This window comes from Eptatretus burgeri, chromosome 5, assembly GCF_056783735.1.
Source record: "Eptatretus burgeri isolate ZD-2024b chromosome 5, Ebu_testis_v1, whole genome shotgun sequence".
NCBI classification, from domain to species: Eukaryota; Metazoa; Chordata; class Myxini; order Myxiniformes; family Myxinidae; genus Eptatretus; species Eptatretus burgeri.
The window spans coordinates 96,632,626-96,660,130 of NC_140965.1; the positions used below are offsets into that span (position 1 = coordinate 96,632,626).

The window sequence follows — 27,505 nt, forward strand, 5'->3', positions numbered from 1 at the left end:
GTTCATACCATGACCTAGTTGTGTGCAAATGAGAACCGTTGCTTTGGACACCACCGTTGCCTAGCAACGGGACTTTGAAATTTTTTGTCTGTTGCATAGTCGATCCAGTCGGGAATTTTTATTTTTATTTTTAATATTTTGAAATTTGTTCTACCCTTATTATCAGTTTTTCCGTCTATGTTTGTCTGTCTGTCTGTTCGGTCCAGTGCTCCGTTAATACAATGGCTATTTCGATGAAACTTGGTGGGTAGGTTCATACCATGACCTACTTGTGTGCAAATGAGAACCGTTGCTATGGACACCACCATTGCCTAGCAACGGGACTTTGAAAATTTTGGAAAATCATAAAAAAATTATTTTTTCTAAAATAAAAAATCGGGCCATGAGCGACTGTGGGCAGTACATTCAGCCATATTGTCAAAAATTTCCAGCCGAATCCTATGAAAACTGTCGGAGAAGATAGACTTTGAATGAACCCTGGTCGAAAACAAAAAAAAGAAGTTCGTTATATCTCAGAGACTGAGTCAGATATACATGAAACTGGTATGGTAGGTTCATGGTATGTCCTAGTTATGTGTGAGAAAGAACCGTTGCTATGGACCCCTCCGTTGCCTAGCAACAGCCAAAAAAACCTCAAAATATGGGGGTATTATAATGAAAAAACAATCTGCAGCATTAACCCTTGAAGCTAGAATGAAGAATTTTCTTGTGCTTAATCCTCAGGTCCTTTTGCATCGAACGGCCCCATCACATCAGGTTCTATTGGGTAGGCGACTACCCATGTCCGCATACCGGCTTGTCTGTCTGTCTGTCTGTTCGGTCCAGTGCTCCGTTAATACAATGGCAATTTTGATGAAACTTGGTTGGTCGGTTCATACCATGACCTAGTTTTGTGCAAATGAGAACCATTGCTATGGACACCACTGTTGCCGAGCAACGGGACTTAGAAAATTTCGAAAAATCATAAAAAAATTTTTTTCAAAAATCGGGCCACGTGTGACTGTGGGCAGTACATTCAGCCATATTGTCAAAAATTTCCAGCCGGATCCCATGAAAACTGTCGGAGAAGATAGACTTTGAATGAACCCTGGTCAAAAGCAATAAAAAAAAGAAGTTCGTTATATCTCAGAGACTGAGTCAGATATACATGAAACTGGTATGGTAGGTTCATGGTATGTCCTAGTTATGTGTGAGAAAGAACCGTTGCTATGGACCCCTCCGTTGCCGAGCAACGGCCGAAAAACCTCTAAACGTGGGGGTATTTTAACGAAAAAACAATCTGCAGCATTACTCCTTGAAGCTAGAATCATGAATTTTCTTGTGCTTAATCCTCAGGTCATTCCCCATCGAACGGGCACATCGCGTCAGGTTCTTTTGGGTAGTCGACTTCCCATGTCCGCCTACCGGCTTGTCTGTCTGTGTCTGTCTGTTCCGAGCATAGCTCCGTGAGTTTTAATCCTATCCTGATAAAATTTGTGTGGGAGGTTTATATCGTGATCCAGTTGTGTTTTCCTGAGAATGGGCTTGCTGCGCCCATTATGGGCGGAGCCACGCCCAAAAAACATGTGTTTTTCGGGGGTAGTCGATTTCAAGTTACATCTTCTCCGAGGGGGTTTGTCGAATCTGGCAGGGTTTTCGGTATTTGGTTTGCCCAATGGCACCTGCATAGCCCTACAGAGCTCAATTTTTCATTTTCGTCCCAAGGTCAAGGTCACAAGGTCATGAACTTAGAAAATGTCAAAAAAATCTATAAATTGGGCATCGAGCTCCTAGGGTTTTCAACTGTTTTGAATGAAAGTTGGTATGCAAGTAGTGCTCTACGAGTACTACAACTTTCATCGTTTAAGTTTTTCCTGATTCCCGCCAGTTTGCCCGTGGTGTCCCCTCCAAGGTCAAAAAATTAAAAAGGCGAACCGTGTACATTGCTCGTGAACCATCGCCGTCTCCAGACTTGTTATTTATAAAATGGTCATTTTTCATGCGATTGACTTGAAAGTTGAACAGGATTTGCATATTGCGTCACTGAATTGGGAAAACAACTATTTTGAGGTCAAAATGTCAAAGGTCAACTTGAGGTCAAACTTCTAAAATCATCACTTTTCATCCGATTGACGTGAACGTTGGTTAAGATTGTCAATTTTGATCTTAATGAAATGGACAATTTGATGTATCCATGGCAACCTTTGGAGAGGGGGTGGATTTTGCAAGTATCGTGCTCTGCAAGATGTCTTTTTCTTGTTTGTGTGTAGGATATCTCAAAAAGTTGTGGACGGATTTGGTGGAGAAGTTGGGAATGTGACAGGGATGAACTGATTAGATTTTGGTGAAAATCGAGATCCGGATCCGGCTACTAGAATTTTTTAAGTGATTCTTCACCATTGAGATAGGGTTCTGAAACCATTGAGATCGGATTCTGAAATCCGTAACACATATATATATATATATATATATATATATATATATATATATATATATATATATATATATATATATATATATATATATATATATATATATATATATATTTATATTGTTACGGCTGTGGAAATTCGCAAACCACCATTCAGGACCCGTAGGTGAGATATCTCTAAGTACATGTGTAGTTAGCCCAAACCCGTTGTATAGAGGGAATTTATGTGATTCATTCGGGCTGCGATCCTTTGAGTTAGGCGTTTTTCTGTTCTGTCTTTATTTTGAACCAACCACGCCTCAACCGCTATCACACAACAACCACCTTAACTATCACACCAGCCATCGTCACCAACTACAACCACGCTCCAACCCTCAGACAACAACAACCATGCCACCGCCACCATCAACGCTCCCACATCATTGCATCACTGCCATTCCCAAACGGCACCATAACCATCAAACCACCACCGAAAACCCTCCACCACCTTCACCTCTCTCCTTCTATGGCCATTCCCGCACCACCTGTGAACACTGGGCGTCGGGCTGTCTCGGGCCCGTTCGGCGATTGGTGCCAAACGCACCGAGCCGCGAGCGCAAATAGCGGCCTTTCCGAGGGAAAATTCGGATCAAGAACGCTACACGCCCACTTTTCCTCCGTCCAATCAGCAAGCTCGGGGCGACTTGGCTCCGCCTCCAGGCGCGTCTATGTGAAATCGATGTATGCAAATTCTAGGATCAGTGGAGGTTCACGCCCCCGTTTCCTCCGACCAATGGGTAAGCGTGGCTCCGCCCCCGAGGTCATCCTGAGCCGAATATTTGCATATTAGCTGCTCCTGCCAGCCTATAAGAAGGCGAGCGCAAGGCGAATGAAGTCAGTCGAGTCGGGTGGCGAAGTCATCGCTGTGGCAGAGAGTTGGGTTCTGCAGTCGGCTGAGGAGAGTGTCATCGAGTTGGGTTCTGGAGTCGGCTGAGAAGAGTTGCGGGAAGAGGCAAAGGAGCTCGGGTCCGAGGCGAGAAGGACTGCGGTCGGCGACGAGGTCGCGGTGTGGGATCGCTCGTCGCGGGACCCAAGACAGCCAGCCATTCTCCTCCCCCAGGGCATCAACAATTCCCCCTTTCCCCCGCACTGAGATAGTGCAAAAAGGGGGCCCCGTTCCCACCCCACTCCAAACGTCGTGCCAACGAAACCCGCCAAGGAGCACGGAGTCGGGGCACAGCCACGCGGCCACATCTGCGGCTTGCCCGCCAACGCGTCACGAGGACGCGGGTAGGACCCCCCCGGTCTCGCGGACCTGGCCGCTCCTCCAGGTCACGCGCACAATTGGCCTACAGGTCTGTCTGCCCCCTTGTCTAGGAGGGTGGCTTCTTTCCTTTGCTTTTGTGTAAATGTGTGTTGGCGCCATCTGTAAAGTAGAACTGTACAAGTGTTGCCGTGTGTGCGCGTAGTCGGTAGTAAATCTGCGTCGTTGTTGCTTTTGTTTTGGTTGCTATATGTGCATTTTGACTGTATGGCTGTATATATGTGCTTTCCGTGTGCCGGGAAATAAATGTGCATTGTGTGAACTGTTTTCCCGTTTCGCTTCGTCTTTTCTTTATTGACCCTCCATCCTGCTTCACGTAAAGGGTTCGTAGTGGGTGCAAAACGCCCGGTAAATAATCTGAACTGTCGAGGTTGATGATAACACTGCTCGGTTATCCCAATAGTACGGAACGGGCCGCCCAAGCGGCTCCTGTCTGGAGTCGACCTGCGGCGAGGTACGATCGCCCGGTTTACCATCCGCGTGGGTACTTAGGTAGGTCGAGTTTGGCGAACAACCCTATCCTACGCGGGTGGCCGATTGGCACGATTGTGGTGAGGTCGAAAGGCCCACCTGTGACTGGCTCCGGGCGATAGTTCCCGGAGGGTCATTACTGAATTGTCCGTCCGGTGGGCGACTCGGTCGCGATTTGAGTGACGTGGCTGTCCGCACGCCGGCGGGCGCGAATTCGCAACAATATATATATTGTTGTGGTTACCAGATTCGCAAACCACCATTCAGGTCCCTTAGGTGAGGTATCTCGGTAAGTACATGTGTAGTTAGGCCCAAACCCGTTGTCTAGTGGGAATACATGTCATTCATGCGTGCTGCGACTCTTCAGGATAGCCGTTTTTCTTTTACTATCTTTAATTTGGACCAACCGCCATTGTTACCACCACCAACCACCGCTTCACCACAACCTCCACGACCTTCACGTCACACCTCGCAACCGTCGCATCGCCACCGTTCTTGCGCCGCCTGTGGGTACCGGTGTTGGACTCGTGCAGGGCGCGCGCCGAACAGCGTGTACAAAATCACGGATTTTGTGCTTCAAAAACGGATCAAAAACGACACACGCCCACTTTTTGCCGTCCAATCGGTGAGCGAGGGGCGAATTGGCCCCGCCCCCAGGGCGATCGATATATGCAAATTTATGGATCAAAAAGCCTTCACGCCCACTTTTTCTCGGGCCAATGGGGAGCGAGGTGAAAGGTCGAAGGGAGGGGGTCAAAGATGAGAGGGCGAAGCTACGGGGCTGATAAAAGGACCGTGTTCGTCAGTCCAGGAGAGTCCAAAGGCGGAGAGTAGGAGAGTCGGAAACAGAGAGTCAAGACTTCGCGGGCGGTGGAGTTGGCAAGAAGGAGCTGGTTGGAGTCGGAACGGAGGGGACGGAGCTGTGGAAAGGCGGCGACACCAGACGAGGGGGTGCTCGCGTCGGGAGCTGCACCCCAGGGAGGCCGACAGCGCGACCTGGCCGAGGTGGAGACGCTCGTCGCGGGATAATAAAAATCCTCTATACCCCGAGCATCAGCAACCCCCTCCTGTTTCCCCCCGCGCTGAGATAGTGCGACCAAGGGGGCCCCTTTCCCACCCCCTACCAGACACTGTCCGCGGGGCCCGCGGAGTTGAGGCGCCATCGCCGCTCCTCGTCTCATCACCAGACGGGTAGGCCGACCCGGTCTCGGCCTCAGGCCCGCCTCATCCTTGAGGGTATTTCTTTTCCTTGGTTTTGGGTATGTGTTGTCGGCGCCGTCTGTGAAGTAGAATTGTATAAGTGTTGCCGTGTGCTCGGTAGTCGGTATTAGCTCTGCATTGTGTTTTCGTTTTTACATTTGCTTTTTGTGTAAATTGCATTGTGTTTTTTCTATGTGCTTTTGGTGGAATTGAATGTGTGTGCTTCCCGTGTTCCGCGAATAAATGTGCTTTGTGTTGAACTGTTTCCCGCTTCGCTTCGTCTTTTCCTCCATTGAATCCTCATCTTGCTTCACGTAAAGGGTTGGTAGTGGGCTGAATACGCCCGATAATTAATCGAACCGTCGAGGTCGACGATAACACCGCTCGGTTATTCTGATAGTACGGAACGGGTCGCTTAAGTGGCCCGTGTCCGAAGTCGACCTGCGGCGAGGTGCGATCGCCCGGTCTACCCTCCGCGTGGGTACTTAGGTAGGTCGAATTTGGCGAGCAACCCTATCCCACGCGGGGGCTGATTGGCTCGATCGCGGTGAGACCGAAAGGTCCACCCGTGACTGGTTCCCGGCGTTAGTCCGAGAGGGTCACGACTGGATTGTCCGTCCGGTGGGCGACGTGCCGCGATTCGAGTTACGTGGCCGTCAGCACGCCGGCGGGCGCGAATACCGCAACAATATATATATATATATATATATATATATATATATATATATATATATATATATATATATATATATATATATATATATATATATATATATATATATATATATATATATATATATAATATGTGTGTGTGTGTGTTGGAGCATCGATCACCCTTTCAGTTGAGGTATGAAGACATCGATGTATTTGAGAGAAAACTGTTTATTATCTATCATACGTGTACACTGAGAGCACCAAACCACAAGGAACACCAATTGTGTAATTGAAGAAGCCCGGAGAGTGCCGCTCTTCCAGAGTTGGTTATATCACTCTCATATTGTCGGTTTTATTTTTGGACAAATGCTTATCTCGCAATTGTCCCTTCTTTCAACCTGACCAGCTGCCTTTAGCAACTCGCTTATGTTCTTCAACAACCATGAATCAAGCAAGATATCGATGAAGCAAAGTTACTCCCTAATGCTGCTCACAACATTCTTGTGGATTACTCAAGACTGACTCCATCCTTATCTTCCACACACAGCATTCCAATGTTCCTTTGTGAACAGCAAGCAGGAATATATTTTAATTAACTGTAGGCGAGTGCATTGAGTTGGGAGAACCAAAGCTTTCACAAAGGTACGAATCCAAACATATATATATATATATATATATATATATATATATATATATATATATATATATATATATATATATATATATATATATATATATATATACGAATTTCGGCGTGCTATCGGTCACGTAACTCAAAATCGCGTCCCCTACACGTCCCCCGTATTAATTTCTCCTCACCCGCCTCCATTGCGGGCCTGACAGCCGTTGCACCCCCCCCCCAGCTCGTTCGCTCCAGCACGTGGCGCCGCCATTATGCCCGCCTGCAGGCATCGCCCCATGCGCTGCATCTCCTCCCGCAGTATTTGCACATTCTCATCCATTTTGTTGCGTATTTCCATCCATCTTTTCGTTCACGTTTTTTATTACGTCTCCCATTTGTTGCATCATCCACATCAACTTTTCCCCCACTCTGTTCATTTCAGCCGACCCCGACGAAGCCGAATCACCTCGGTCGGTTGTGGTTTCGCTGGGGGCCGGGGAGGGAACTTGACGGAGGTGGGGAGGGGGGGGTGTCATACGCCGTAGCCTCTGCCGCTGCCGCGCCCATTTCGGACTCTGGGTTCGGTTGAGGGGGAAATTGTTCCTGCACCACAAGCATTTCCTGCTTGGAGTTTCCATCCTGGGCCATGGATTCTAACAAGTCTAACTCCATATCTACCCCCAGCACCCGTTCGCCTTGAAACTCCATCTTATTTCTCGGAAGAGAATTAATTTATATTTGCTTGTAATTTGGGGGGGGCAACGGGGGGGGGGTTGCTTCGCACACCCCGAGTCCGATCCACGTAAATTTAGTTGGAGACCGAGGTGGATTTGAATCCCACACTCCTGTCACCAGTGTTACGAATTGCTGTTGGAGGCAGGATGGATTGGAATCCCACTCCCGGACACCAGTGTTACGAATTTCGGCCCGCCCGGCGTGCAATCGGTCACGTAACTCAAAATCGCGACCGCGTCGCCCACCGGAATGGTCAATTCAGTCGTGACCCTCCGTGGAACTACCGCCAGGAGCTTGTCACGGGTGGGTCCTTCGACCACACCACAATCGTGCCAATCGGCCACCCGCGCAGGATAGGGTTGTTCGCCAAACTCGACCTACCTAAGTACCTGCGCGGGTAGTTAACCGGGCGATCGTACCTCGCCGCTGGCCGGCCTAGGACACGAACCGCTTAAGCGGTCCGTTCCGTGCTTCAGTGATAACCGAGCGGTGTTATCGCTGGCCCCGACAGACTTGATTATTTACCGGGTGCTTACACCCTTCTACCAATTCCTTCCGTGATGCAAGATGGAACTTTCAAACAAAGGAAAGGACGCAACGAAACGGGGAACAGTTCGCCAAGTACATTTATTCCACACTCAGACAAGGCAAGCACGTATTCACAGCCATACAGTACGAATGCAATTTACAAGCAATAGAAGGCAAAAGCAATACCACCGACTAAAGCAATGTTTATTTACATGCACTTAAACAGTTTCTACTTTACAAGATACGGTGCCACAACACTCATTCACACAAAAGCAAAGGAAAGACCCCCTCAAAGGCAAGGGAGTCAGACTGGGCCCGTGGGCCTAATGCGCGTGGAACCTGGTTGAGCGGCCAGGTCCACGAGACCGAAGGGTCCTACCCGCACCCTCGTGGCGCGATGGTGGGCAAGCCGCGTTGTCAGCGGAGCTGCGCCTGGCTTCGTGCCCCTGGTGTGGTTGGCGAGCTCTCTCCGGCGCTCCCCTTCTGCCTTTCCCGTCGGCTTCGAGCTCCGTCTCCCGACTCGACTGCCCCGCCAACACTGCAGACTTGACTTTTTCTGCCGACACTCCGCCACTGCCACTCCACTGCTCCCACTTGGTTTTCTGCCGATGTACTGCACACTTTTCTCCTTCCGCGAGCTTGCGCTTATATAGCCCGGGGAAGGGGCGTATATGCAGATTTGTGGATCACAGCCGGTTCGGAGGCGGGGCTATACCACCTGATGCTCAGCCATTGGATGGAAGAAAAGGGGGCGTGAAGCATTCCTGATCCGCTTTTTGAGGCGAAAGGAACACATTCACAGCCCATGGCACGACGTGTCGTAGAAAGGCGGAGGTGGTGGGAGTTTGGTTGTTGGCGGGCGTCGTTTGAGAATGGCGGTGAAGCGATGTTTGCGGGATGGAGTGGTGGAGGTAAAGAGGTGAAGGTGGTGGTGTTTGAGTTGTTGGGGGATTATTGGTCCAAAATAATGACAGAGCAACGAAAAACAGCGAACTCAAAGGATCGCAGCACGGTGAATACGGAAATTCCCTTTAAACAATGGTGGGGAAATCAAACTACACAATTACTTATCGTCATAACTGATCCAAGGACCCTTTATGGTGTATTGCGAATTTCCACAGCGTAACAATATATATATATATATATATATATATATATATATATATATATATATATATATATCTATATATATATATATATATATATATATCTATATATATATATATATATATATATATCTATCTATATATATATATATATATATATATATATATATATATATATATATATATATATATATATCTATATATATATATATCTATATATATATATATATATATATATATATGATGAATATGGAGCAGGTTAATAATGAAACAAGTAAAAAAAAAAAAAAGACATAAAATGTCATCGCCCCATTGTTTTAGTAATTTTGCTGTCTGGAGGTAGAGGGCTACCTCATATTTATGTGCAACTAAAATGGCTGCCAGTCTACCAGTCGGCCATCTTTGACAAGATCGCAAAATAAGGTGAGGTGCACGTGTATGCCTTCATGTACAGCTGTGACTGTGCCAATTTGAACAAAATTGGTCCATACATGTCTGAGATATGGTTGCGGAAGCACGCACGTATGCAATGACATGAAAATCGAGACCAAATCCAAAAAACCCCGTTTCAGACTGAGTCCAATGGAGGCCAATAAACATGTAAATACAATAAATACAGTGTAAAATCAAACAAAAACACAAGAATTTTAACTTTTTAATTTTTTTCCCAAAATGGCGGGATGGGTGATTGTGACGGGAAATATATTACGTACTCGTTCATACTGTCCTGCCATAAATAGAAGACACAACACTGAGCTTGGAAATGATGATGATGCTGCTACAGGGGGGAAGGTGGAGGTTATAAAGATGTGGATGTTGAACGTGCGATGGCTTTTGGATCGTCGGGAGCCCGACGAAGTCGCCTGCTGCATTTCCACATTGAAGAAGGGTAAAAACAATCCTTTGCCACCTTGATCCAGAGCAGATCTTCCCTGCTTGGACAGAAAGGTACGAGATGGCATCCTCTTCTAAAATAACCCCGTTTCTTTGGCGTTAAAAACCTGCTTCGACATAAATCCCTTCGTCTCAATTAGTTCCATGAGCGATGGTTGAACTGGAGTCTTCAGTCTTGGGTGCCTCATGAAAACGTTGGTAAATTTGCAATGGTTTCTCCCACGTACTGGTCCACTCAAAGTCAGAGTAAATCCACAATGGTTTTGCCGTACACGGGTCCTGTTCATTTCCTGTTCGATGACGATTCATTATTAAACATGGCTTTGTTCCCGTTTCCTGGTCTGATTTCTACAATTAACGGTGCGCGAGAAACAAGATGAGGTTCTTAATGAGAGGTAATCGTACATGCGGACGCAAACTATGTCTCATCTTTGCTCAAAAACCGCGATAACGGATTCGGAACACAGTACGTTACCCGCAATTGGTAGAAACCCATGCTCGTGGACCCGCAATATTGGAGGGTTTATTGAATGTCCAAATTAGCCACGCCCGTTCCTGAAGGTATGTTTGTCCGCGTCGAGATTTACTGGATTCCGATATTTATGTAGAGGTGTTTAAAAGATTGTCAGAAACATGCAGCTTTGCGCAGAAAGGAAACAGAATTATAATTTTTTGCATTTGAAGTACATATGGTAAACAAGAAAAAGAGCAAATTGCAGACCCTCTCCAGAGATTGCAGACCCTCTCCAGGACTTGTTTTGTGTAATGTATTTTGTGTACTGGTGTGTTACGCAACTAATAATAGACATTACTACAACTGCCACTTTATAACTGCTGGCAGTGATGACCGGGTACCGAGACGTCCTGCTTTGATGCAAGCCCGCTTTGATCGGACACTTGACCCTGACCCATGACATTTATTACTCTTCAATTGAATTCAGAATGGTATGAAAATAAATTCAATTCAAATCAAATGGAAGACCAAATAAGTGCAATACTGCATTGGAGTAATCAGAAGGAACCCAAACAAGCAAAAAGCAAAGATTAAGTCATCAGGAGGAACCTGCATAGGATTCTGGTTTCAGCTGCTACTCCTCTGCCCTTAAACCCATCCAGGCACAGCCAAGTGAGCCTTATTCAAAAATATATAAAAAATTATCCAGATTGAAAAAATTAAATAATTCTGCCTGCCAGACCATGTGTCTGACCAGGTTGAAATTTAAAACCTGTACTCCCCATCACTACTTGTTCATAATTGTGAAGTTTCACGTTGATCGATGAGTTTTTTTTTTCTAAGACTTTCACTCAATCCAATATGGCTGCCAGACCATGTGATCTATCAATTATTCATGAACACTGGTATCCCCAATGCTTGGGGAGCATGTGTGTGAAGTTCCCCTCAATCTGTTCAGCCGTTCTGGAGAAGATCGTTATCGGTTTTCGGGTAAATCCAAAATGGCTGCCAAACGGTGACCCAGGACATCATATGTGTGAACATTTTGTTCCTCATGGATAGGTGGTCATACCTTTTAAAGTTTCGCCTCAATCTGTGCAACCGTTTCAGAGATTTTTGAAGGCATTTTTTATTTTATAAAAAATATGGTTGCCGAACCACATGACCGATGATGTCATAAATTTTTTTTCTGTGGACCAATTTATCCCAAGATGACCCGCAACAATTTTCATGCTGATCGGATGTGGCGTTATACGTAAGCAATTATGACGTCCTAACGAAGGCACCTATGACATCATTTAAAAAATCACTTATTCCCTGTGTGGAGTACTTGCCATGTGCCAAGTTTCATTTTTTTCCTTGGTGTGGTTTCGATGACAGAGGTCCAAAGAGTTTTTCCTTCTTCCCAACGTGGCTGCCACACCACGTGACCTATGACGTTTCCCAACGTGGCTGCCACACCACGTGACCTATGACTTTCCAACGTGGCTGCCACACCACGTGACCTATGACGTCATAATTATCATTAATACATTCTACATGAGTAGTTGCTCCTCAGGTGAAAATTTCGTGTCGATCCGACAAGCGGTTGCAGAGAAAAAATACTCATGTTCTGTGCAGACAAACAAACAAACAAATGGACCCAAATGCAACCCCCTCTCCTCTGGCGAGGATAGTAATAACAAAATAGTTTTAATCTAAAAGGGGGTCACACTGAGCGGCTTGTGTGAAAGGGGAATACCTTGGCGAGCCTCCATCTGGTTAGCTCCGCGACCGAAGGTGGACAGAGGTTATGTATTCACCTCTATCTGTCCGTCTGTGAGCAGGATGTCTCAAAAAGTTATGGATGGATTCGGCCCAATTTGGTGGACAGGTTGGGCGTGTGACGAGGACGAATTTATGAGATTTTTGTGAATATCTGGATCCAAGGATTTTTGAAGTGATTCTTCACAATTGAGAGATGGGGCCAAAAACGATAGATAACACGATATCTCAAGAAGTTGTGGATGGATTCGGACGAAACTAGGTGGATGAGTTGGGTATGTGACAGGAACAAGCCGACTGGATTTTGGTTCATGGTGGGGATCCAGGTCCAACCTCTCGGAGGAATACAAATCGTAAACTGTTTGGCCTGCTTGGAGGTATGTGCTCCACCGTGTGCTGTTTTTGTTAACCTCCGCCATCAAAGATCAGAGGTTACTGTTTTCACCCCTTTGTTACTTACGAAATCTAAAGATTTCGGAAGTATATTGATGACTTCCGTTTCTGTTTGTTTGTTATCTTGCCAAAACTAAGATTTTGCAAGGTATGTTAGTCAGCTTGTATGTTTTTTTTTGTTTGTTTGTTTGTTATCTTGCCAAAACGAAGTTTTTGCAAGATATGTTAGTCAGCTTGTATGTTTTTTTTTTTTTTTTGTTTGTTTTGTTTGTTTGTTTGTTTGTCTGTAATCATGTATAAAAAATTCTGCAGAGCACAGTTATCATCGGAAATTTTTGTAACTTCGCATATCAGAGGCCTATAGAGGTCCCTTTCAGTGCACAAAATTTTGAAGGTCAAAGGTCAAGGTCACTTTGGCGCAAATCAGGGGAGTCGACGAAACCCTTATTTTTTGAGTAATTTTGATCGGATCGTCTTCAAACTTCATGGGAATATAGTTCATGGTCTGGCGCTCAGCTGATTACTTTTCGGTGGCGATTGGCCTTGACCTTCATATGTTTTTTTATTTATTTATTTATTTATTTTTTTGTAATCACGTATAAATCACTCTGCAAGCACAGTTATCATTGGAAATTTTTGTAACTTCGCATATCAAAGGCCTATAGAGGTCCCTTTCAGTGCATAAAATTTTGAAGGTCAAGGTCAAAGGTCATGGTCACTTTGTCGCAAATCAGGGCAGTCGACGAAACCCTTATTTTTTGAGTAATTTTGATCGGATCGTCTTAAAACTTCATGGGAATATAGTTCATGGTCTGGCGCTCAGCTGATTAATTTTTGGTGGCGATTGGCCTTGACCTTCATGGTTAGCGCCTCAGGTCAAACATATTTGACCCCAAGGTCAAATTTTCAAGTTTTAGGTACCATATCGTGTAGTACCTCAAATTGAACACCTCGATGAGTGCTTTCTAGATATGTCAAGCTTGAGACATTATGACGTCATTTGGTGACGTTATGAGGAAAACACATATTTTTCATGGTTACTCTGTAGAACGATTCTCATCGGAATCTCTCGTAGGCAGATATTCCTCAAGGAGTCGCTCCTGGTGGATAGCAGCTCTGTTCACCTCAGTGTGACCTTAAAGAAGTCACACATGGTCACCTTTTGGCAAGATGTTTTTATTACTTACGAAATCTATAGATTTCGTAAGTATATTGATGCCTTCCGTTTCTGTTTGTTACTTACGAAATCTAAAGATTTCATTAGTATATTGATGACTTCCGTTTCTGTTTGTTTGTTTGTTTGTTTGTAGGCACGATAACTCGAGAATGGAAGAAGCTACCAATATCAAATTACACCACGTGATTCAGGAGGGTGATGGCTAGTGCTGATTAGATTTTGGTCAAAATCGGTCAAAGGTCAAGGTCACAGTGAGGTCAAATATTCGATTTTTGATGGTTTGGTACAGATAACTCGAACGGAAGAAGCTACCAATGTCAAATTACACCACGTGATTCAGGAGGCTGATGGCTAGTGCTGATTAGATTTTGGTCAAAATCGGTCAACGGTCAAGGTCACAGTGAGGTCAAACATTCGATTTTTGATGGTTTGGAACAGATCATCGTAGAAACTTCTGGTTTGCGTCGCTACCTTCTCTAGCGACAGCTTTTATTAGACAAGGTCAGAGGTCCAGTTGACAATTTCGCAAGTACCATTCTATGACTGCTTGTTTGTTTGTTTGTTTGTAGGCACAATAACTCGAACGGAAGAAGCTACCAACGTCAAATTACATCACGTGATTCAGGAGGGTGATGGCTTGTGCTGATTAGATTTTGGTCAAAATCGGTCAAAGGTCAAAGGTCAAGGTCAAATATTCGATTTTTGATGGTTTGGTACAGATAACTTGAGAACGGAACAACCTACCAATATCAAATTACACCACTTGATTCAGGAGGGTGATGGCTTATGCTGATTAGATTTTGGTCAAAATCGGTCAAAGGTCAAGGTCACAGTGAGGTCAAACATCCAAAAAATGATAACTCGAGAACGGAAGAAGCTACCAATGTCAAGTTACACCACGTGATTCAGGAGGGTGGTGGCGAGTGCTGATTAGATTTTGGTCAAAATCGGTCAAAGGTCAAGGTCACAGTGAGGTCAAACATCCAAAACATTCGATTTTTGATGGTTTGGTACAGAATCATCGTAGAAACTTCTGGTTTGCGTCGCTACCTTCTCTGGAGACAGCTTTTATTAGATAAGGTCAGAGGTCAAGTTGACGATTTTGTAAGTACCAGTCTATGACTGCTTGTTTGTTTGTTTGTGAACAGTATTACGGAAAAACTCCTCGACGGATTTCAACGAAACTTGGTGGGGGGTTAGATATGGTCCAAGGATCATGCCATTAGATTTTGGACTTGGTCCAATATGGCCGCTATGGCGGCCATTTTGAAAATATATTTGAATGTTTTTTTTTTGCATTTCTTCATGTTTTAAGTGATTTCCAACCCCCCCCCCCAAAAAAAAAAAATTTAGGGAGAAAAAAAAAATTTTGCAACTTTTTTTTCAACAAAATTTCGATTTTATTTTTTGCATTTCTACATGTTATAAGTGATTTCCAACAAAAAACATGCCAAAATTATAATTGCGGCTGATTTTGAAACTTCAGGTGGATATACCCATGTAAAATCAATTTCTGTCTCAAGGAATCCAGTTATGACGAATTAATTGAGTATGTAAAAGTTAAAAGTAAAAGGGAAAGTTGCAAACTATAACTCTGTGAGCACTGTTGATGTGAAATTGAATGAATAGGATATCAGGTTCACTTGAATGACCGAGCAGTATTGGCGGCGGAGGTTTTGCACTCTCCCGAGTGCTCCCCCTCTAGTTACTCTTGAATTCATAGTAACCTTCAGCTTGAACGGCTTGTTTTCATTAACTTTGTATTGACCTTTAAAAAAAAAATTGTCCTGATTTATAATTATTGAGGCAGAAACAGCAAGTGAGCTTGTATGATCATGTGTTTTGCCCTTATGACGAAGGTTGATGTGTGTTGTTTTGAAAGGCTATTCACGGCTTGGAATGACTGTTTCTTTTTCTTTCTTTTTTGCGCTGAAGTTCATGCATTTCGTTTTTTTTTTTCAGAATGTTTCGATTATTATTATTATTATTATTATTATTATTATTATTATTATTTTTAACCTTGTTATCCAAATAACTTGCTCTATGGAGACAACACTTTCCCGTACGTACTTGTGCTGAGATAAATGTGTGACAATATATGTGACTGTACACTGTCCCTTTTGCGTCGTGGTTTGTCATGGAAATGCATTTAAAAAAAAAAATTATAAATGCTGACATCAATTCCAACATGTAGGCCTTTTAAAATGACAGATATAAAATTGGGGAACATTGGAGGGAAAAGATGAGGTAGTTCTCTTCCTTCACCAAAGTCCTTCTCTATCAGATGATGACCGTTTTCTTTGGCACAGCTACCAGTGAAGAAGCAGAACTGGCGGCAAAAACATGAAGACTTCATAAACGCCATTCGATCAGCAAAAGGAGTCACGAAGGCCTTGAGGGAAGGAAAGCCTCTGCCTCCACCTCCTCCTTCAACCATCAATCCTGGTGTGCAGAATAATCCTGTCCAGTTATTTGTACATAATCAAAGTGAGTTAATTTATAGACTGTGGTACAACTGGGAACATTTGCTTGAGATGGAGCAGGCTGAACATTTTACTGAAGGAAAACCAATCCTACCTCTTTCTTTGAAAGACATTTCTCAGCCTATCTGTTCAACCCCCAGTAAACCTTGTGTCATGTTGATGACTCCCCCGTTAACTTGGGAAGCCAAACTACATCATCATCATCATCATCATCATCATCATCATCATCATCATCATCATCATCATCATCATCTTCTCATACAGAGCATCTGTTCTGCTGAATAAGATCCTGGATGGGTTGTCCCTCTGATGCAGGATACCTGACTGAGTGTGCAGGATTTTGGAATTTATACAGGGTGCTGGCAATACCTTGCCTCCTTTTTGCGAGAACACTGTGGGATCTTTAATGTCCACCAACTAATGCTGGCAGATGATATGCCCGGTTTAACGTCCATCTCAGGGACAGGCACACACATTGATGCTTCGCCCTGCCTGTGTGGGGGGGGTCATTCCATGTCAAGTGTACACACCCTCCCGACACTAATACCTAATTTTCTCCCCATATGTTGGTCATTTATTCACTTGGGTGAAAAAACTCAAAATACCAACTTTTTGGGCCCCCCTAAATTTGGGTGCCCCCAGCTGCCCCACAATCTTCTTGTGGCCATATCACAGGTTGTAGTGGTCCGATTTGGCTGATCTTGGTATCAAAATGCTCGTAAAAGCAACATCTTTTGAATCGCGTAAAGTAAAATCACTCCGAAACAGTAATTCAAAAAGTTATAGTTTGGGGCGCCATTTGACCTTGGGCCCCGCTCCCCAGCCAAACCGATGGTCCCGATTTTTTTCGTGTGAGAATACCCCCTTCATATACTCCAACACCTCAGCATAAATGAAAATGGGATCTCAATGGGTTCAAGTGTGATGATGGTTTTATTGTTCAGGGACTCGGGTGCTGGACACACAATACGCCACAATACATAGCACAATATTTGAATGCAAGATTTCCAATACACTATATCAGTATATTGTACATACATTTTCCACATGCACATGCAGGAACTGGAAGCGTTACTAGTATGAGTAAGAGTTTTTCCTCGCATATTATAATCAAGATTTTTTTGCCAACCAATGTTTTATTTGACAGCTGTGTTTCTTTTTTACTGATTGTGTAGGTTCGAGCTGTAGCAGTTTTTGGTTCTATGGAAAGAAGTATATCAGAAATGTCTAAAATGCAGTGATCTTCAATGTCAGGAAAAAAGAAACTATTTGTGGGATGAAGAAAATTCACTTTCACTTCATGAGTGTCCTGAAAGGCTTCCATGATGCAGGAAAGCCACCATTTTCCATCATAGTGCACTGTGACATAACCTGAGAGTTTCCCGTTAAAAGTTGGTGTAGATTTTGAAATAGCTGACTCGATACGGTGTTCCTCGCTCAGGCTGAATTCGCGAACTTGAAGAGCAGTTTCAGAAATAGGGATGAAAGCATGAAGTTTTTGAGTTCCAGCTATGGTTTTGGCCGTTTTTAATCTTTCTTCCAGATTTCGTTCTTCCTCATCATAAGCCTCTTGGATCCCGTAACCGAACTTCATTTCATTCAAACCATTTTCAGCAAAGGCGAAAAGATATTTTGGAGAAATAATTTGACTGTCGTAAGGTCGACGCAGGCTCTCACATGTTGCTTCTCGTTTGACTGTACCTCCCACGCCATCTGAATGGCCCTTGCCATGACTTGTGGCAAAAAAATGCCATTCTGCATCAATACCATACTCTGATTTGTGACGACATAGGTTTATGAAGGCTTTGCAATTCTTATATTGGCCAGCACAACCGTCTGAGAAATAGTAAAGTTTCTTTACATTTCCAAAGCTAGATTTCAAGTGTTCATTGAGCATTCTTTGGAAGAGGTGGACTGAGACAACGTCGTGAGTATTGCATTCTGATATAATCGTGAACGAATCGTGGTTTAATTTGCCATCGTCCGATTTGAAATAGTAAACCCAGGGGTGAATTGTCGCTTGAGAGCAGTTCCAATGGAATCCTTGGGCCGCATCCTGTACGACAAACGAATAGTTCTCTGAGAAGTCTCCAATAATGACAAATTCTCCTTCACCGATTTCGTCTTTCTTATTTTTCAGAAACTGAGATTGGGCCTTGGCAATGAAGTCGTGCCTCACTAATTTCACCGCGCGTTCACAGAATTGATTAATGAATTCTTCCAAAGGCAGGACTATGGAGCTCAGTTCAGATCTGTCAGTGGATGTCCACTGTTTAAACTGAATTTCATCAATATCCTCTAGGTCATAAGCACTCACTAGCTCGGTTTTGAAGTCTTCAATTGATGGGCAACTTTCACAAGTTCTGAAATAACATGCCGGTTGTGCTGGGTTACAAACTATGCGTGCAATCACATGATGATAGCTAGGAAGTTCGGCTATCTGTGGCATTTTGGAACCAAACATCATGAGTTTCACATTTTGATGTATCGTTCATACACTGTGTGTACCGCCTGAACCAGCCAGGACACACTCTGAGGGACGGAGCATGGCGAACTTCGCGAATCCAACTTTCAAGCCAGGGTTCTTCTCTTTGAATTTCTGAAACAGTTCCTTGAGAATGTTTAGTACCAGGTGCTTTTGAATTTTGTCTTTTCCATGTTCATTCCTGACCACCACACAGTCCTTTTTCCCAACATTATTCGGCTGACTTCATCACTTCGGTAAAATTCGGTTGCGGCGGATTTCACTAAAGGCCCTGTCACACCTTGACATTTTAGCCAGCGTATGGCAAGGTCTCAAAATGTATGTAAAACGCTGGCGTACGCTGAACTATTGATGTTTTTTAAAAAAAGTTTTGGGCATATAATAACGTGTTGGACGTATGCATAACGTATTAGTAACGTACACAGAACGTTTTAATCACATATAGATAACTTATACCAATGAATGCTGAGCGTGTTGTTGGCGTTCACAACCTATGCCCAACGATAGTCTAACTTATGCATAGCGGCAGCGTATCGCCGACGATCACGTGGCGTAGGCTATTCATAGGCTGCGGCTTGCTGATTCAAATCATAACCACACTAGACATCGAAGTGTGAAGCCGCTGTCACACCTTGACATTTTAGCCAGCGTATGCCGGCGTATGAAAAATTTGCCGAACCAAGCTGGCACATGTCGAATACATGATGGGTTTTGTATACGTTAATAGCACGCTGGCATACGTCGTAGTATGCTGGCATACGTCGAGAAATTTTCAGCATGTTGAAAATTTCTCGACGTACTCGACGTATGACACACATTCCGCATACGCTGGCATAAGTTGTAGGCACGCTACGCGATCATTGACACACGTTGACATACGTTACTTGTACGTTACTCATAAGTCGAAACACGTCAATGTAATGGTTAGCGTCAGTGTTCCAGACTCCCTGGTTTTTTTTTTTCTTCGGTATGATGGTGATGTTGACACTTCGATTTCTAGTGCGGTTATGATTTAAATATTTGAGCGGCAGCCTATTAATTATATTGTATTATAACCGCACTACAAATCGAAGTGTTAACATCACCGTCATACCGAAGAAAAAAAATAAACCAATGTCACCCGCAGGGTGACCCGTATCTTGCCAAAAGGTGACCACGTGTGACTTCTTTCAGGTCACACTGAGGTGAACAGATCTGCTATCCACCAGGAGCGACTCCTTGAGGAATATCTGCCTACGAGAGATTCCGATGAGAATCGTTCTACAGAGTAACCATGAAAAATATGCTTTTGCCTCATAACGTCACCAAATGACGTCATAATGTCTCAAGCTTGACATATCTAGAAAGCACTCAGAGGTGTTCAATTTGAGGCACTACACGATATGGTTACTAAAACTTGAAAATTTGACCTTGGGGTCAAATATGTTTGACCTGAGGCGCTAACCATGAAGGTCAAGGCCAATCGCCACCAAAAATTACTCAGCTGAGCGCCAGACCATGAACTATATTCCCATGAAGTTTGAAGACGATCCGATCAAAATTACTCAAAAAATAAGGGTTTCGTCGACTGCCTTGATTTGCGACAGTGACCTTGACCTTTGACCTTGACCTTCAAAAATTTGTGCACTGAAAGGGACCTCTATAGGCCTTTGATATGCGAAGTTACAAAAATTTCCAATGATAACTGTGCTCTGCAGAGTGATTTATACGTGATTACAGACAAAAAAAAAACATATGAAGGTCAAAGCCAATCGCCACCAAAAATTAATCAGCTGAGCGCCAGACCATGAACTATATTCCCCTGAAGTTTGAAGACGATCCGATCAAAATTACTCAAAAAAAATAAGGGTTTCGTCGACTCCCCTGATTTGCGCCAAAGTGACCTTGACCTTTGACCTTGACCTTCAAAATTTTGTGCACTGAAAGGGACCTCTATAGGCCTCTGATATGCGAAGTTACAAAAGTTTCCGATGATAACTGTGCTCTGCAGAATTTTTTATACGTGGTTACAAACAAACAAATTAAAAAAAAAAAAAACATACAAGCTGACTAACATATCTTGCAAAAACTTCATTTTGGCAAGATAATAACCAACAAAAAAAAAAAAACCAGGGAGTCTGGAACACTGACGCTAACCATTACATTGACGTGTTTCGACTTATGAGTAAGGTACAAGTAACGTGTGTCAACGATTGCGTAACGTGCCTACAACACATTACTCATAGGTTAGAAATAAGTTTCGGGTATGCTAACCATTACCTTGACGTGTTTCGACTTATGAGTAACGTACAAGTAACGTGTGTCGACGTGTGTCAACGATCGCGTAACGTGCCTACAACTTATAGCCAGCATTATGCGGAACGTGCGAGTCATACGCTGGCTTACGTCAAAAAATTTCAAGCATGGAAAATTTGTCGAGCCCCTTGGCATACTACGACGTATGCCAGCATACTACGACATATGCCAGCGTGCTCTTAACGTATACAAACTTACCCATAACGTATTCGACGTGTGCCAGCATTTTTTAGCCAAATTTTGCATCCGTCAGGCATACGCTGGCTAAATCGTCAAGGTGTGACAGGACCTTTCGTCAGGCAATATTTTACCCTGTTTGGGATTTGGAGATGATAGCATTCCATTTTCTTTCTCTAAATTTTTGGCTTGCACAGCCATTCTTTGGGAGCAACTGAATTCACTCATCATCCCTCTGATGCTCATATTCCTAGCAAATATTGTCAGTATACGTATTTGCTCTGAACAGCTCGAAACAACGTATTTTTCTTTCAGGCTTTTGATCACCTCTGGTATGCAGTTTTCATCACGTTTTGACGCTGTATTTTGTGTGTTCTCCGCAGTGCTTGGTCCAGCAACTCGTTCTAATTTCTTTCGCACAGAATCTTCCACTTTACTTCGCTTTTCAGGAACGTACCCTGGGTTCCTTTCCGCCGTTCGTTTGTCAAATGGGCTTTCGCCTATCATCGATAACGACTGGTTTAATAGGTCAACTTCTTCTTCTCGCTCAAAAACCTCCTCGTCCTCATCTGTCGAAATAGATTCTGCAATGCCTTCGATAGTACCTTCTGATGATAATTTCGAACCGGTCGAAGATGATTCTTCAATACGCTCTGGTGACAGCTGAGTTTTTTTTTCTGTACAAAGTCTGTCATCTGTTTTTCACCTTTGAAGAAAATTTCATCAACATATCATTTGACACATTGCGAAGATCTTTTCGTTGTTTCGTTTTATGGCAGCTGAACGAATCGCAACAGTATTTTCGGAACTCCTTTCGATCTTCAGTCGCCATGCTTACTGCAAAATATGCAAAAACTGAGATTATCCCATTTATAACTTAATTCCATGATTGTTATACAAAAAATGTATACTTAAAAATCAATAGACACAATAGGCAGAAATTTTTTCGCAAATGATGCAATATATATATATATATATATATATATATATATATATATATATATATATATATATATATATATATATATATATATATATATATATAATGGTCCAGAGATGATGATTGTCAATTTCAGACATAAAGTCGCCTGCCAGCAGGTGACGTCATTGGAACGATGACGGCAAACGTCGCCCAATGTCGAATCAAGAATTAGTGATATGTGGACCCCGAACAATAAAACCATCATCACACTTGAACCCATTGAGATCCCATTTTCATTTATGCTGAGGTGTTGGAGTATATGAAGGGGTATTCTCACACAAAAAAATCGGGATCATCTGTTTGGCTGGGGGGCGGGGGCCCAAGATCAAAGGGCGCCCCAAACTATAACTTTTTGAATTCCTGTTTCGGAGTGATTTTACTTTACGCGATTCGAAAGACCTCGCTTTTACGAGCATTTTGATACCAACATCATCCAAATTGGACCACTACAACTTGTGATATGGTCACTGGAATATTGTGGGTCAACCGGGGGCGCCCAAATTTTTTTGGGGGGGGGGCTAAAATGGGCCCCGATGGGCCCCCAGGTCTGAAAATTGACACATAATGTTTTACCGTGGATACAAACACTTGCACAAAAAAAGAGTGAAATCTGAGACCGTGTCAAAATTTCGCTGAAAAATGTGTACACTTGACATGTAACGCCCCTGGGCACAACATGCCTGGTGTTGGCTTAATGGTTAGGGTGGCTGGCTTTGAATCCAAGGGCCCTGAGTTCAAATCCCGCTCAGCTGTTGAATTAATACCAGGTGGGGTTAACTCGCCCTGTCATCCTTCCGAGGTCGGCAAAATGAGTGCAAGCATGCTGGTATCCTGCGTCGGAGTGGCGACCCGTCCAGGATTGTACCCAATAGCCAAGGAGACTGCTTAAGCAGCACCAACGCTCTGCACAGATTATGGTCCCAATCTCTTCTGCCTGTGAAATACTTGCGTAGTTTTTAGTTGGTCGAGATTCAAACCCATGATGGATAGCTCAGACGATAGTGTGCAAACATCTAGTCTATCCTGCCAGCCCCAATTATTGCTTGGTAAAGCAAAAAGCTGAAGGTACTGGAAGTTCATCAGTAAAATGGCAAGATACTGTACCCTGCATCATCTAACGCACCTCTACCCATAGACCACATTCAGTGCCCATACTGCCAGCGGCGGTTTGCTGAGTCAGCAGCTGAACGCCACATCAATTTCTGCAAGGAGCAAGCAGCACGCATGGGAAAGTCTCGGCCACAGGGTCAGACTCATCTCACCGCACGCACACAGGTGAGTCATCTTCCATACGTCCCCCTTCATCACTTGTTGGAAGACCTTTTTTGAGGCAATTGATTTTGGTGAGATAATTTATCAAATACAACTTATCACGACAGATGTACAATGTACATGCTTACATGCTCTCTTTTTTATTCTAAGATATCTTAATATTGTTTGTCTTTTCCTTTTTTTTGACTCATTTTTATATACTTGTATTGGCAAATTACACAATTCCTGACATTTCTTTGAACAGCACAAAGAATCCTCCTTGAACAAGTCTGGGGGAGGGCAAAAAACCCTGAGCCGTTTGGGACGGGGAGGACCAGTGCCTGGACAGGTTCAGTCATACACAGGTAGTTTTGCATTTGCCAATTATTTTATTTTTAATTTTTGATTATTGCCCTTTTCTCACCTTAATTATAAATAAACCTGCTTGTTATAAATGTACCCTGCTCATTCTGTCTTTTATTCCATTGGTCCAGCGTAGTCGGCACACAGGTTAGCCAGAAGTCTTGCCCCACTAATTTGCTCTTATTAGCCGGTATGTACTCGGCAGTTCCGCTCGGCTGCACCTGATATGGTAAGTTAACTCGAGTACGCATCGAGGGCACGAGACCCCCCCTTGATGCTGCCATTCCACCGGAAACAAACGCGCGAAGTAGTGTAACCCTGCCAGGATTGACAGTACCAATCGACGTTCGTGGTTGCTTAGCAACCTGCTGGCGTGCGGAGTTATCTGTGCCCGGTGGCCTCAGGACTGGGTGTTTGGGAGGAACCCAAGTGTTCTCCCTTGTGGTCAAACTCGAACCCCAGATTACAAGGAAATTTTGCACAGGAGGAGGCCATTCGGTCCATCATGCCTGCGCATGCGTCCATCATGCCAGATTTACTAAATCCGTCAATACCCCTTCCCTTCATGTGCGGCCTTTTGGCTGCTACACTGGTACTCATTTCGCCGACCTCAGAAGGATGACAGGCTGAGTCAACCCCCTGGTGTTAATTCAGCAGCAAACAGGACTTGAACTCGAGATCCTAGGATCCCAAGCCACCACCCTAACCGTAAAGCCAATACCAGGTTTAACAATATCCATAACAATATTGTTACATTTGAGGGGGGGTATGCATTCAAAGGGTAATTAGGATGTTTAATCAGGTATGCCATGCTGTTCGAGTTTACCAGGATCTCGATGTAATAAGTGGCAATTCAGTGGTGATAAGTTGTCTAGTAAATGTTCATTTCTTCAAGGGGGGGAATGATAATTGTCATGTAATTAGATAGGGACACGGGATAGGGTAAGTGTGTCTGCGTAAACCCCTTTTTGGTGTTCTCTGGAGACTGGCCATGACGTCACAGGACAGTGCAGCGGATGACTCCGCCCCGTGATCACGATTGGCGGAAGGCGATGGCGGTGGGCCAATAAACGGCTCGATTGGAAGTGACGAGGACCAAGGATAAAAAGGTTCTGTTCGGGGTCGAAAAGGAAGAGGAAGAAGATTACAACCAAAAGATCGTTTTTTTTTTGGTGGGGAGGCTGTTGCGCGGGGAGCATCCTTGTTGTTGTGCTGATTTGATCGTGTTCTTGATCGTGTCTTGGAGCCTTGCTGAGCCTCGTGCCTCACCTTGGTTGGCTCTGGGGTTCTGCTGGCTCGCACTACGGGGTCGAACGGCGGGCGGACCTGCCTCCCTCTCCTGCTCACAACTTGGCGCCAGAACTGGTTCCCTGGCGGCTGTGAGCGGACTTGGGCCAAGACCAGGAGGTCGACAGCACCACGGTTTCTCCTGCCCCCCTGACGAGAGCAAGGCCAGCTCGTCCGATGCCGATCCAGGGACGGTTGTGTCCACACCACGGTCCAGCCTGACCACCAGAAATAGCTACGTTTTGTGTGTGTGCGTGTGTGTGTGAACTTGGCGCCTTAGAGGTTTGAGATCTGTATATTCATTGGAATTGTCTGTGTTTTTCCCCACGCCCGATCCCACACCATCCCGTCGAATCGCCCCGGATCCCTCTTCTTGCCGAGTCTTGTTATTTCTGGTCATAATAAAAACAAATAAACATCATCAACTCAGTGAAAAGTGACTCGTGCCACCTTCCTCGTCCCGTTTGCGGTAGAGCGATTAGAACCGCCATGTTTGGGTTATAAACAAATAAACCGCCTCCATCGTTTCGGCTCATTCTACGTTGGCGGGACTGTTCAAGTCCCGTGGACGTCACAATATTATAAACCAACACCATGGCCAAAATATCAAACTCAACAAGACTCAAAATTGTTTTATACCAAGAAAGCAAATCCAGGAGAGAAATATCCTGCAAAATAGGTATTTCCAAATGTGACATTTAAGCAACAATACATAGGCTTAAAGAGAAACAAGTAAGGATTCAATCAACAAAACGAAGATAGAAAACGGATTCGAAAGCCAAAAAAACTCGTCAAAACAGATGAGCAATACTTAAAAATAAGTTCCTTAAGAAATATTAAAAAAGAATCAAGTGCTGAACTTAAGTAAGAACTGGCACAAACATCAAGGGTTCAAGTGGACTCGTCTACTGTCAGGTCTCTTACCAAACGTGGTCTCAATGGGTGAATTCCTGTGGAAAAAAACCCTTTCTGCATAAAGACAAAGTCAAGATATGAAATGTGCTGAAAAACATCAGAGTTGTGATGCCATTCAGTGGGGAAAGGTACTTTGGAGGGATAAGTCAAAAAATTTATATTTTTGGAACAAAGATAAGACAGAGGATGTCAGGAGGGTTAGTTAGTTACTGAGTTAGTATACACTGTCGAGGCTCGTATGAGAGCTAACGCACAACGTACAACAAGGGGGGTGGGAGAGGGAAGCACAAAACAGTGGGGAACAGAGACATGAGGAGATCTGTGTAAGGGAAAAGGATGGGGTGGGGTACACAGGGTAAACAAGATGGACACTACAGGGACTTTCAGGAAGGAAAGTAGGGGATATGAAGGAGGTGGGTTTGGGGTGGATTAACGGGGGTAGAAAAGATCGAGGATTTTGATGGGGAACGACACGAGGTGGTGGCAAACAGCTGTTTTGGAGACCTGGAGGGAAGAGTGGGATTGAGAGTGTGGGAGTTTGTGCCAAAGGTGGGGAAAAAGAGGAATGAAAGGGTGAAGGTGAGCAGTGATTCTTGATGTGACAATTTTACCAGAAGGGGGTTGCTGGTGGACCTTGAGTGTCCTGCAGAAATATGGTGGGGACATATTGCAGACAGAGCAGGGGGAGGGGGGGTACGAGGTCAGAGAGAAGACGGGAGAAGACAAAGACCACCGACCTACCGGCAGTGAGAGAGCGAGAGGCCCAAAGACTCAACCTCATCGTGGGGAGATACCAATGAGCCTTGGTTTCCACAGTGTGAATCCGAGAAAGGTGGGAGCACCAGCTCAGAAGTATAAGGGGGAGCCTCTGTTCAGAAGGATTGGTGAGAAGTATAAGGAAAGGTATTTCCAACGTATTATGAAACATGGTGGAGGCTCTGTTCAAGGTTGGGGATGTATTTCTGGGGTTTGTGACTTGGTGAGACTTAATGGAACAATTAATGCTGAAAAGTACAAGAAGATCCTAATCCACCATAGTATCCCATCAGGATTGAGGTCAATTGGTGATAACTTTGTTTTGGAAAACTACAATGACTCCAAACGCATTACAAATGTCATTAAAATATAGTTTCAAATGTTAGTAGGAACAATCCATCCACTGGGACTACACTCTGTACAGAGCATCGGTGCTGCCGAAGCAGTCTCCTGGCAATATAGTTTCAAGTCCAGTCACATCTTGAAAATGTCTGGGAATATTTGGACAGGAAAAAAGAAAACGAAAAATCAAAAGACAAATGATGGAAACATTGCAGAAGGCATTATACAACATCTCAATTGAATTTCTCCAGAAATTACAGGTAAACATTCCAATATGGATATCTGCTGTTTTTCATGAACATATTAAAATTGTAGTTATTAATATTGTAAAATACAATTGTTTTTTTTTAAATAAAACATGAACATTTATAATACCTTATATTTGTGTGTGTGTGTGTGTGTGTGTGTGTGTGTGTGTGTGTGTGTGTGTGTGTGTGTGTGTGTGTGTGTGTGTGTGT

The 27,505-nt window shown here is 44.0% G+C and overlaps 1 protein-coding gene across 2 annotated transcripts in view; it reads left to right on the top strand.

The window, feature by feature from the left end:
* Positions 1 to 27,505, top strand: part of LOC147027007 (zinc finger C2HC domain-containing protein 1A-like) — a 42,390-nt gene that overhangs the window by 7,347 nt on the left and 7,538 nt on the right. For both annotated transcript variants that reach the window (XM_085883015.1, XM_085883017.1), the window contains 3 exons: positions 16,021 to 16,156; positions 23,269 to 23,408; positions 23,650 to 23,749. In XM_085883015.1, the coding sequence (XP_085739141.1) occupies positions 16,021 to 16,156; positions 23,269 to 23,408; positions 23,650 to 23,749 (376 nt within the window). The remainder of the gene's footprint in view (positions 1 to 16,020; positions 16,157 to 23,268; positions 23,409 to 23,649; positions 23,750 to 27,505) is intronic.